We start from the raw sequence: 13,188 nt of genomic DNA, 5'->3' as shown, positions 1-13,188 counted from the left end.
ATATCTGTATACCATGATGATTAAGTGACCTCTTAAACTTTTCTTGGATGAACTAAATATAACGAGTTTCTTAAGTCTCCCACTATAAGGCATGTTTTCCACATCTAGAAACAGTCTGGTAGCGCTTTAGTGAACCCCTTTCCAAACTAATGTTATCATTATGATAAGGATTATGGCCCCAACATGCTGGGCATTGTACAAACATAGTAAAAGAAAGTCCCTGCCCTGAAGAACTGCCACTAATTAAAGAGAAGACATTAACAGGTGAATTTTGCATAAAATGGAAAGGAAGAATTCATTTAAAAATTCATTACAACACTCACCTTGGAATTCCTCTGTTTATCAGTCTAACTGCTCTGCCTGAATGAAAGCACCATCCAGGTGCAGACACTATTTTATTGGAGGGCAAATGTTGCTTGCTGCATGGGTGATTTTGTGTAAGTATAGGTTTCGGTTAGTAGCCGTGTTAGTCTGTATTCGCAAAAAGAAAAGGAGTACTTGTGGCACCTTAGAGACTAACAAATTTATTTGAGCATACGCTCACGAAAGCTTATGCTCAAATAAATTTGTTAGTCTCCAAGGTGCCACAAGTAAGTATAATATCCCAAATGATATTGTCTCTTGCCCAAAGAATTAAGAGTCTAAAATTAGCAGTACAATTACAACTTTTTTGTAGCTGTATGGGTGGGGTGCACTCAGTTCCTATGATTTCTAAATCCTAATTTTCACACACATAACCAAGAACGGGAGGTGGTGGAAAAGTACATTTTTACTATGCTACCTACTTTGAATTGGACTATGGACACACAAAGCACAACTTTGAAAAGTTAAAAATCACATTAACAAAAGGTGAGCTCATAAATAACACTTGAGATGATTAGGAGTACTTGTGGCACCTTAGAGACTAACCAATTTATTTGAGCATGAGCTTTCCTGAGCTACAGCATCCGATGAAGTGAGCTGTAGCTCAGGAAAGCTCATGCTCAAATAAATTGGTTAGTCTCTAAGGTGCCACAAGTCCTCCTTTTCTTTTTGCGAATACAGACTAACACGGCTGTTACTCTGAAACTTGAGATGACTGAAACTGAAATATTTTTACATCTATTTTACATGTTATGATTCACCCTGTTTGTTTACTTTCTGCATTTCTCTCAGCTCCCACAGTGAAAAAAAACCCCATACAGCTGGAAGGGGGTTATTTTAGGTGGAGGTGGGGTAGGGGAGAAGGGTGGATTGCTTCCAGACAGTTTCACTTTCAGATGCTAATGCCGCAGCCATGCTCCAGTGTTCATGTTAAAAATACACTGCAAGGGACTATTTATTTATTTATTTTATTTAAATAACCCTCTCTCCACTGGGCTTTAAAAAAAAAAAAAGTGTGCACTCATTTCCGCTCGTCTTTGGTTTGGAGAAAAGGCATCGGATGAAGTGGGCTGTAGCTCAGGAAAGCTTATGCTGGAATAAATGGGTCAGTCTCTAAGGTGCCACAAGTCCTCCTGTTCTTTTTGCGGATACGGACTCACAGGGCTGCTCCTTTGAAACCTCCCATTTGATCTGACAGTGTGCCTGGAAATATCTTCAGGCTGCTTAGTTCCCGTATTTTTTTCCCCCAAAGGAGAAGCTGGGAGGTGGGGGGGCGGGGAATTGAATTACTCCTGGATAAACTCGGGGCTGTACAAGACACAAAATGAAGCCTCTCCCTAGAACTTTCGTATTAAAAAGAAGAAAGTTTCCTCCGCTATTACTACTCTATTCATTATCATGATTAATACAAAGAACTCTAGCGCGTAGAAAAAAAGCCCCTACAACTAACGACAACTCCCTGGCGACCGGACCACTGCCCTTGAAGCCGCGGCCCCCGGGCTCACAGCGGCGCAGCACCCCCCCTAGCGCAGAGCGCGCGGCTTCCCGGGGCGCAGGACAGGGAGCCGCGGCAGCAGAGGCGCCCGGGAGAAATGCTTCCAGCGTGGTGTTGGCAGGGTGACGTTACATTTCCGCGAAAATCCAGCATGCGTCTGCGGCTTGCAGCTGCACTTAGGGGCATCGCTGCAGGGAGCGATTCCCCCCCCCCCCCCTCGCCGCCGCCCGAGGCTGCACACCCAGCCTTTGCAGAAACTGGTGTCGTTTTTGCAAGGTGTGGGCATAAACATAATGCGTGTCTGTTTAAAAAATAAAAAAATAAAAAAAATACGAACAGTGGTTGGTTTAATCCTTTCTGCTCTTTGACTGCCAGAGCAGCTCATCAGAAGAAGAGGGAGCGTATGTGAAAAGTTTTTTTGGGACAGGGGTGGTATTCAACATATGGCACTCGATTAATCTCTAAATTGAGACTGTTAAAACATCTGCTGTCTCCAAATGTTAAGCGGTATTTTTTTTTTAAGTAGCCTTATTAGGGAAGCGCCCCGGGCATAAGGACAAAATTAAGAGACGCCTTGTTTTTGCTGCTTTATTCTGAAACCGACCGATAATTCACAAAGCAGTCGGGAAATGACGGGATTTCTCATGCAGCACATAAGTGCATCTACCACCCTCATCGCCACATACAGCCAAAGCAAAAGCCTCTTCTATACCCTAATGGAGGAAAAGGAGAACCTCTTATACTTTTTTAACGTTAGCTTTTCAAAGAAGAGACGTCGGGAGTTAAACCCGGTTACTTAAAATAATAATGCTTTTTAAGCGGTTGTACTGGAATGAATTTAGGTAACTCTTTTTGCACAACACCTCAGTAGGTAAAAGCCACGTTGCTGATCCACAGTTTGCATGGGGTTTTATTTAAAAAAAAAATGAACAAAATGTTTACACAATTCTGAAATGCTCCATCATCACGCATTACTTAAAAATAAAAGCTGAATTAGCATACCTGGACTCTAAGCTCTGAAAGATGTATATACAGTTGGGGAAATGATCACTTAGTTTATTCCCCTTGATGATTGGCGTTGTTGTAAGTGAAGGTTCCCGCATATTTATCTCTCTGTTACAAGAATCCTGCTTTCTAACAACATAGTATTAATTTATCTCCAATCCAACGAGAAATCTATCAACTTTTAAAACTTAGAAACTTTTGTCAATTATCTTGCGCCAATAGGACATTATATCACTCTCCCTTTTCCTTGAAAATAATAATAAATAATCACAATTACGGGCTTTTGGGGCTACAAAGCCAGACAAGAGAGTTTATGAATTCACTAAGATTTGGGGGGTGGGTGGGGAGTTCATTGGCACAACGCGCTCCCTGTTTACACGAGCAGCCAGGCAATAGGAAGGGGAAATGAATGAGGGAAGATAAAGTCAAGAGCCTTTCATTGAGTAGCATAGACATTAATGTATATGCATGGGCGCGGGATTCTCCCCTTCCTTTCCCCAAATGCCGTAATAAAATACAAAATTTGCAAAGTAGATATGTTTCCAGTGCTTTCTATTGCAGACCTTTATTGATAAGCTCTCAGACAATGACGTGATAAGAAGCTAAAAATGATTTAAACCATAGTTTGTATGACGCATGGATTTGAAATCACATGTGGTTCTTTGCTTTTTGGGGGGAGGAGGTAGATGACTTTTGATGAAAGATAATATGAATAGTGTATACCTCATTATGATGGCTCTACTCATTAGCAAGTATCAAAGGTGCTGTAGAAAAGGTTCAGATTGTCTTTTTGGTGGTTAAACATTTCACGTCACTGACTAAAATATCTACTCAGTTTCGGAAAATCCCTCTCAAACTTTTTGTGTTTTGTTTTTAAATGTAACTTTATTCCTCATGCAGCTAAACCAAGGCAGTTTCATCCTCAGTACATACTGTTTCGTTTTGAACTGCAATTTGAGGGTTGTGGGTGGGTGGGTTTTTTTATTTTGTTTTTGGCTTCGGGGGTGATTGCTAATTTCCAATCAGCAATTTTGCTCTTTGCTCTTTTATTAATTTTTTTACAGTAGACCGGATACTGATTTCCCCCAGTTGATAAGGTCAGAAGGTTGTGTGTGTGTGTCTCCCCCCCTTTCCCCCTCCTTGGTTTCTTTTGATGTAGTGAGGAATGCTTCTTCCTTAAAATATAATCTGCCCAGTAACAATCAGCGCGCAGCAGCAAAAGCCCCAGAGCTATTGGCTATGCAAATAGAGGGAGGGGAAGCAGCTCCCCAAACTCTTAACTCACACTTTTAAAGTGATATTTTCTTTCCCTCCACTTCACCTTCATTTTACTGGGGGGACGGAAGGGGTGATTAGGAGGCGTGCTAGCCACATACACCTCTTTATTTTCTGCTTGGCCATCTTACTTTTCATGCAAACCCATCTTTAGGGGCATACAGTTCCTCTTCTCTGGTTCCAGCAAGGTTGCAACAGAGACTTAACAAACTTGACACACTTCACAAAATGCTGCCTTGCATAGGCTGGGAGGCACAGAGGAGTGGCAATGAACTGAGGTGTGCTGTAAAAGGTTAAAAACCACCCAGAATAAAAGTTAAACTCCATGGCTAAAATAATAGATGCAAAAAAAAAAATTAAAAAAAAAAGCAAGGGTACGAATGATCCTCATAGCAAATCAAGCATGATGGAAATCACATTTATTGCCTAGTGCAATTTTTTTAAAATGCAATATAAAGGACAGCAGTAAGAATAACTGAAGCAGGAAAAATGCAGTGTTGAAGGCTGAAAGTCACAGAGCAAGTGCGGGACAAATCCGCCCCTCTGCTTCCCCACCCCCATTATATTTCCTAGAAAGCTATATCAGTGTGACCATGCAGTGCTAACACCGTTCTGGCTGTTAGTCAGAAATACATAGACATATTCGAGGAAGTTGCATTGTGGCCACTGCTAGATCTCCCCAAACACCAGCGTGAAAATACTGCAAAATATACAAGCATCAGCAAGCACACAGCTTTGGAATCTTCTTTTGTACGGTCTCTGTTTTGCCTTTAGTCTTTAGTTGGCAAGCAAAGTTTTCCTCCTGGTTGCAGGTCAGCAGGCTTGGGGGCGGGAGGGGGGGAGACGGAGGGAGAAAGGGTGTGTGGGGAAAGGGGTATCCGAAACCTTCTGTTTAACCTGGAAGAAGCAGGAGGATCTCCAGTGAGCAAGGAAATGTCATGGTTAACACGCACAAAACTAGGCTGATATTTAGTGAGCCACTCGGTTCTGTTCTTGCAATAAGCAATTAAAAAGAAAATAAAAAAAAACTTATATGGATCCAGATTGCCCGGTGCAGCAGAAAGTCTGGAGCGATTTTGTTTGGTCGCTGTACCGAAGAAAAAGAGAAGCTGTCATTTTGTGTGTGTGTGTGTGTGTGTGTGTGTGCCCTATACAAGGGCCTCCTGGTTCCTTGTTAGCTTATAGAGGGGGAAAAAAACGCGTTTGATGTTACATCTGACCAGCTGCTGTTCTCCATAATAACAAGAGAGAATACTGCCTGCCCTAGTGAGTTGCGTCACTTTTGCTTCAACTTTAGGCTAGAAATCAAGAGAGCGAGAGAGAGGAGAGAGAACTTTCAAGGAAGCAGGAGGGAGCTGGAAAGCCCTGCAGCCTGCCGCCCACCCACTTACCCCTCCTCCTTTACCCCCTCCTTCCCCTCCTCCTCCCCCCCAAAAACTTTTCCATCAGAGAAAGAGGGAGATCTCTTTGGAAACATGGAGCTGCTGTGCTGCGAGGTGGATCCCATGCGGAGAGCTCTGCCAGACCCGAACTTGCTCTATGATGACCGCGTTTTGCACAATTTGTTAACCATAGAAGAGAGGTATCTGCCCCAATGTTCCTATTTCAAATGCGTCCAGAAGGACATCCAGCCCTTTATGAGGAGGATGGTGGCGACCTGGATGTTGGAGGTTTGTATTAAATTGAGAGGCAGAGCTTCCCCCCCAATCGGTCTGTCTCCCCTCTTTGCTCCTGGTTCGGGATTTTAGGGGGCTCCTTTGCACGGGGGTGGTGGCTGCAGAACTCACCCTTTTGCAAGCTCCTGAGTTTGTTTTGTCCCTTCTTTTCTTGCAGTGTTTTGCCCCAGATCATGGTTTTTGCTAATTCATTCAGTGCTTTTCTGAGGGGGGAGGGGGGAAGGCAGACGGGGATGTGAAATGGTTGTGTCTCGGTCGTTTGAGTGCGAACCTGTGAAGAAAACTGCCCTTCCGGGGCTGCTGCTTTGCAAAGAGGGGTGCAAAATGGGGGAGAAGGAAAGTTGCAAAAGCCTTTGCAAAACAAGGAAAAGAAAACCCTCCTTTTCCCCCAGGCTACTGGATCTGCTCGAGTGAGGCTTTTATGGCGAGGGGAGCTGGTCCAGATGCCGTGCAAAAAACAAGGGGTGACCGATCCCCCCCCCCGATTTTTGCCCAGCAAGTATTTCTGTGCCCACGTATGCAGTGCTCAGGACGTGCCATTTTTTCGCCATGTTGCTTTGCATGCAACTCTGCTCAGAAGCGCCGAGCCGCCCCCACCCCAAAAAGAAGAGATCTGAAATACACCCCCTTCTCAGCACGGCTGGACCCCAGCTTGATGGGAGGCTGCTGGGGCGCCCGGTGAGCCGGGAAATCCCTCCCTCTCCCCAATATTTACCCTGCAAGGGCGGCTGTGGGCCCAGAGCCCTCCAGACTTTGCAGCCTTGCGCTGGCCCCATCATTTCCCCTTAAGATCTAGCTTTGGGGGGACCCCTCCCCGCCCATCCCTCCCAGGCTGGGAAGCCCAGACCCTCCTCTTGGTTTTCATGTGAAATTTGCCCCTTTTCCCCCTGGGTTGGATTTTTGATCATTTTTTGAAACCATTTTCTCCTGCTGAGGATCTAGGCTCTCCCCACCCCACCTCCCCCCCTTGCCGAATCGCGGGCCCAGGGCTGGGGGAACACCCCGCTGGGGAATTTTTACAATTGTCGGGAATGATAGGGGGGTGCCTGGGGATGCCATCGGTCCAAAAACAGGGGCCCCCGGGGCGGTGTAGATATTTTTATTTATTTTTTGAAAATATGACGAAATCCAAAAAGGGCAAAAAAAAAAACCACCCAAGAAAAAATTGGGTCGCAAAGTCTGAGGCGGCTGCTGCTGCTCGATGGGCTTTCGGCTCCCACACTGTGACTTAATTCATTTCTTACTGAATGAACCAAAGGAATGTGAAAGCCGATTGACAGCCTTCCCAGCCTCTCCAGAGATCGCCCCCTCCCCCCAATCTAGCAAAAAGAAAAAAAGAAAAAAAGAAAAGTAAAATCATTTAGAACCATTGGTAAATTTCATGTGATCACTCATTCTCTCTCCCTCTCTCTCTCGCTTTCCTCCCCACCCCCACTCCTTGATTGCAGGTCTGTGAAGAGCAGAAGTGTGAAGAAGAGGTTTTCCCCCTAGCCATGAATTACTTGGACAGATTTCTAGCTGTGGTGCCCACCAGAAAGTGCCATCTGCAGCTGCTGGGGGCAGTTTGCATGTTTTTGGCCTCCAAGCTGAAAGAGACAATCCCCCTTACTGCAGAGAAACTTTGCATATATACGGACAATTCCATCAAACCCCAAGAGCTGCTGGTAAGCAGCCCCACTCTACCTCCAGTGTGCCCCCCCTCCCCCTCCACCATCAGCGCTTGTCCTGTCAACCTCCCCCCTCCTTCCAGGGCCCAGCAAATGATACATGTCTCAGCCCCTTTATAATTTTTTTAACAATATTTGAAAAGTTGAAGGTGTTAAAAGATTTTCCTGCACTGATAGAAAGTGATCAAGATAAGTTTCCTGTATGAAAATAACATGATTGTTTGAAGGGGAGATCTCCCCATTCCTTTTGAATGTCCTGTGTATAATTGCCTAATATTTAATAGCCTTGTCCTTTTCCTGTTTATTTAACACAATGGTTAGCAAATGCCCTCAAAGGGAATCTGAAGGCATTGGTTACTGTTTGTGTTTTTTAAGAGATTTATATATAGTTAGCAGAAGATCTCTTTTTGATAGCATGCACATACATATATGTACATGTGTTTAAATGGGCAAGAAACTTTCTGAGCTGGGTTCTTTGTAAAGGTGCTTTCTTTCTGGTGCTCTGGTGCTGCACTGCCATCCAGTGTCAGACATGCACAACTGGAAATGACCTCATCTTTGAACCATTGCCAGAATCTCTTCTGTTTGTAGTTTCTTTTCTGCTTTCAGTTTTAAAGGAGCTGTCTTCAATCTGAGGAAATTTTTAAAAACCCATGTTATGTCACTTGGCTTTATTCAGGTTAGGTACCAAATAAAATAAATATGCAGGAGGATTTTTATCACCCTTTGGAAAATTTGCTTTCAAACTTTTTTCACTATTGATGCAGTAAGCCCTGTTTCTAAATTTCTTTCATTTATGGTTGAATCCTGCTCCTATTGAAGTCAAGGGGAATATTGCTATTGATTCTAGTGAGAGTAGGATGGAGTGCTTCATACTGTGAAATTAACAAATTGCCTGTACAAGTGACAAATTTATAACTTAGAAAATCATGGGTAGCATTTGTGCCTTTTTTGTATATGTAGTTCCCAGTGTTAACTCAGTAAGGGTGGTTTCGGAGTAACAACCGTGTTAGTCTGTATTCGCAAAAAGAAAAGGAGGACTTGTGGCACCTTAGAGACTCACGAAAGCTCATGCTCAAATAAATTGGTTAGTCTCTAAGGTGCCACAAGTCCTCCTTCAATAAGGGTGAAATTTATCGAAATTCAGCTCTGTTAAGCGTAATTGCAAAGAAGGGCCTCCTCCGCAGTGAGGAGCTCAGGCTCAGATCTTCAGGTGAGAGAGCTGAATAAAGTTACTTTTTTTTTAAATGCTTTCTGATTAAATAATATTTGCATAGTGCTTTTAAGATATAAAGTACTGTGTTAAGTGTTAAGTATTATTTGTTTATAAGAGTGCATATTTCAGTCAAATAGTTCTATTCTCACAGATCCTAATTTGTAGGATCTGGCCCTGAATTCACACAAGTACTTCTTATGTGAAAAACCCATTGAAGCCAGTGGAGTTCCACCTGTGGAAAAGTTGCAAAATCAATCTAGAAGGAAGGGCCTTGCCCCAAAAATGCTGTTGTGCTTAATGCACTGTTAGTAGTTCCCCCAGTAGTTCTACCTAGTAGTATTTTCAATAAATACTGTGGCGTCAATAAATACCCAGTAGTATTTTCAATAAATACCCAGTAGTATTTTCAATAAATACTGTGGCCTCAATTCAGGAAAGCGCTTAAGCACATGCTTAACTTTGTTGATTTCAGAGGGAGTTAAGCATGTGCTTAAAGATAAACACATGCTTAAGTGCTTTGCTGAATAAAGATGCTTTCCTGACTTGGGGCTTGTGTCTGGTAATAAGTGTTAGAAAGATCAGTCCTTCATGAATTTAATTGTCATTTTATTAAAATATTTTATGATTTTCCTTGAGAAATTATGTAGGACTGGTTTCAGGTTATCCTTATGGAAACGTTTTAGTAGAAGATTTCCAGGTTTTGAAGGGTTCTATATTATCTGAATAGCAATGTTTCTGGTGCAGCTGTTATCTATTAAAGTAGGGTTCTTCTCTGAAAAGTGACTGTAAAAATGCCATTGTGGGGTTCCATGTTTATTGTCTCTCACAGATGCCAGTTCAGATCGACTAAGTTCACAAGTAAAAAAGATGTTTTTTCCAATCGCCAGCCCTACAAACTCAACCTGGGCTCTGCAAGTGCTGCTGGCTTTCTGAGGCTCATGCATCCTGGAGATTAAAGAGTCTATAAATGGAATGTCGTTAATAATTCTGATGATGCATGAAGTGGAGTGGAATCCAGCTCCCTCTCTCTGATCTATGAGGCCTCTGTAGGACTAATAGCAGTAAAATGTATGAAAAAATTATTTTAGAGACTAAAGGAAGGAAACATGGCTCTGAAGGCACCCAAGGAGCAGATCTGTTGCCTGAGAAGGTGCCATTTTTATATATAACTGCTTTTAGAAGTATAACCACACTTTAAGATACCTAAAAGATACCTATAACTGCTTTTAAAAGTATAACCACACTTGTGCACCTAAAAACTTCTTGTGACTTCTCTGGGAGTTTTGTGTGTGCAAAGAATGCAGGATTGGGTCCTATGTGGTACATTGTCAGATGTCGTACAGTCTTCTTGGATGTGTCGTATGCATTTCCCTTCTGCAAAACTTGCTGTGGCATAGGTGAAATACCATGTGAAGCAAAGGACATCTCTAAAACAATTGTGGAGAAAATGCCGTGTTGCTAACTTTTCCAGTGGAAAAAGAAAATGTATGTGTTGCTTATTTGTGTGCATAGTTATCCACTGGGCTTTAAATGGCAATAAATTAAGCACTATAGCCATTTAAAATAAGTTACTAGGGAAGGACCACAGTGACCTTGGCGATATCTAATTGCAGGATAAAGTTTATGGGTGGGCATTCAAAACTGGATACAAAAAAAGTAAAATCTTGGCAGGAGCTGCCAGGCCTCATTATTTTCAGTGTAGCTTGACATTTCCAGTGTTTAAAAAAAAATGAAGGAAAAGCAAAGTCAACAACTTCAAAGCTTCAGAGGCATATTGAAAAAAGGTTTAAGCAAAACCAATTTAGCAGTGATATAATTACAATCAGTAAAATGAGTAAGCTTTTTGTTCTTTTTCGTCAGGCTTGCCTATGGTTTTTCTTTTTTTTTTTCTTCCTTCAGGAGTGGGAGCTGGTGGTGCTGGGAAAGTTGAAGTGGAATCTTGCAGCAGTGACTCCACATGATTTCATTGAACACATTCTAAGAAAACTGCCTCTACCTAAAGACAAGTTGCTTTTGATCCGGAAGCATGCACAAACATTTATTGCCCTTTGTGCCACAGGTAAGACAAGGTGTTTTGAGTCACTGCTTCCTGCTTTTAGTGGTCTGAGAAAGATAGATTACAGCCAGTGGTGATACATAGGGCCCTGTCCTACATCCCTAGCTCACATGGGAAGGCCCATTGAAGACGATGGGACTATTCACATAAGGGCTGCAGGATCAGGCCTTGAGATCGTATGTTTGCTAATGCAGAATTCTTGCACTGGAGAACAGCAATAATGAGTTAAATCACTGTGGCCTGATTGTAGCCAGCTTTCATTGAAGTCAATGGAAATACTGCCATTGAGCTCAGTAGATGCTGGATCAGAACCTTTGATTTTTCTGCTTTTTAATTGGTCATAGGTGGTTTCTGGGGACAGATATGGTACATCCAATAATATCAGAAACTGCGATGGAATGTTAACAGGTTCTTTATGAAGTCTCTTGTTCTCTGAATGTTTTCATGTATTATTATAGGCACTTCATTCTTTAGTATTGTACGGAAAAAGATGAATTGGGGAGAGCATTTTTTGTTTTAAATTGCCAAATATATATGTTATAATGACATTGCCAAGGTGAAATATTATATGTAAACATATGTCTTATTTGTGATACCACTAGATTATGGAAGGAGAAGGAATGGAAACAACATCAACATTTGTTTTGTGTCTGTGACACTTCTTAAAAAAAAACAACGCTTTTTTTTACTTCACTCCAAAGTTAACCAAGAAACTAGGCAGTCATTTTCACTTTGTGTTTATGGACAGTCGTATTTTCTGCTTCTCCTGTGTTTAGGTTTAACATACACCATGGAAATGTTTAAATAATTAAATTTAATTTCGTCTTTACATTTATTTATTTAAATCTTCAACATATTTCTAGTCATTTTAATTTATGTAAAAATCCTTCTTTCAAAAATGAAACCTAGACATTGAGCCTTAAACTACTTAACAGCGTCCCTATTAAATTCTGCATCATGCTGTTGTTGATTCAGATTCAGTTGCTTACAATAGGTCTAGTCATTAGTTCTTTGAGGAGGAGGCAGAATTACATACAGTTCAGTGACAGTCAGTCATGTTACAGACGGAATGTATGGGGCTTTTTGGAACAGGGATTATTTCTGCCTATGAACTTGTGCAGCATGTAGCAGAGTGGAGTCTATACTGGGCAGTTGAGGTGCTACCATAATATAAATAATTACTATTATTTAATGGCATTTGAGAGTTGATAACCGTCCTTTGCACAGTAGGCTAGTTCTGCTACTTGTATAGATTTTAATCTTTAAATACTAATTTTATGGACTATATAAATGTATATGCTTTAAATTTGATTAACTTTTTAACCATTGAGATTAACACACACACACACACGACTAATACACACACACACACCTGTGCGCGCACACAATATGTGACAGACCCATGGCTGACATTGTCAAATGTAGACTTCAACTTTCTTTATGCTGTGTTTACATTGTGGGGACTATAGCAGCCTCGCTATATAGCATTTATGCCGGTATATCCCCGTAGTGTGGATGCAGCCTACGCTGGCAGAAGGGTTTTTCCATTGCTGTTGGAACGCCACCTCCCCAAGCGACAGTAGCTAGGTTGATGGAAGCGTTCTTCCATCGATATAGGTACATCTAAACTGGGGGTCCGGTCAACATTTTTTACACCCCTGAGCGCTGTAGCTGTGTCAGCTTCAGTTTTGAGTGTTCACGAGACGTAAGTCTCAACTCATAACTACCCATCCTTTTTGTTTTTTAAACACCTTTCTGACCTTCAGACCCTTTATTCGGGCAAGACTCCATTGAATTCAATGGGAGTAATGCTTAAGGACTGCAGGAGCACTCTTGGTCATTTATCAGCCAGTTTGGGCCTGATGAACTCTTTCCTTCAGGATTTTTTATCGGTTGTTATGTATATACTGGCTTCACCTCTTCTAGTGTCAGCATTAGGGGGTTAATCCTAACATCCCTGACTTCTTTTCTCTCCTGGAAGCTCTTGGTGTTTCACAGGCTCTCCTGCCCACACATCCAGTAGTTACAACACCCTCGCTGTAGCTTTGGTTCTGCCATCAGTGATCAATCCTTCGGCACTTTGGGTTTTGTTCTTCTCAAACCAAGCTGTTCCTGCCTTTGCTTTGGTGCACTCATCCACTAAAGCAGTGGTTCTCCAGCTTTTTCATTCATCAGGGCACTTTGTGACAGAGAGATGACCAGACTTCAGTCTCCAGTTCCCTACTTCTCAAAATTATTCATACTGCAGATCCTTGGAGGGCCATCAACCGTAGTTTGTGCACCAGTGTCCTAAAGCCTGGGTACCTCTCCATTCTCTCTTAACGACTTCTCTGTCTGTTGACTCCATTCCCTCCCAAGCAACTATCAATATATATCACTCTATTCTTTACTCAGCCAGTGACCAGTTTGCACCTTCCTCTATCTTGTATCTCCTC

General features: G+C 42.2%; 1 protein-coding gene across 3 annotated transcripts in view; it reads left to right on the top strand.

The window, feature by feature from the left end:
* The first annotated feature begins 5,425 nt into the window (after positions 1-5,425).
* Positions 5,426-13,188, top strand: part of CCND2 (cyclin D2) — a 55,404-nt gene continuing 47,641 nt past the window's right edge. For 2 of the 3 annotated variants that reach the window (XM_084627533.1, XM_084627534.1), the window contains exons 1-3: positions 5,535-5,808; positions 7,263-7,478; positions 10,597-10,756. In XM_084627533.1, the coding sequence (XP_084483659.1) occupies positions 5,614-5,808; positions 7,263-7,478; positions 10,597-10,756 (571 nt within the window). In that variant the 5' untranslated portion in view covers positions 5,535-5,613. Of the gene's footprint in view, positions 5,809-7,262; positions 7,479-10,596; positions 10,757-13,188 lie in introns of all 3 variants that reach the window. The other variant, XM_084627535.1, reaches the window with a different exon arrangement.

This window comes from Lepidochelys olivacea (assembly GCF_965140295.1).
Source record: "Lepidochelys olivacea isolate rLepOli2 genome assembly, chromosome: 1".
Classification (NCBI taxonomy): domain Eukaryota; kingdom Metazoa; phylum Chordata; order Testudines; family Cheloniidae; genus Lepidochelys; species Lepidochelys olivacea.
This window is presented reverse-complemented; position numbering and strand designations above follow the sequence as displayed.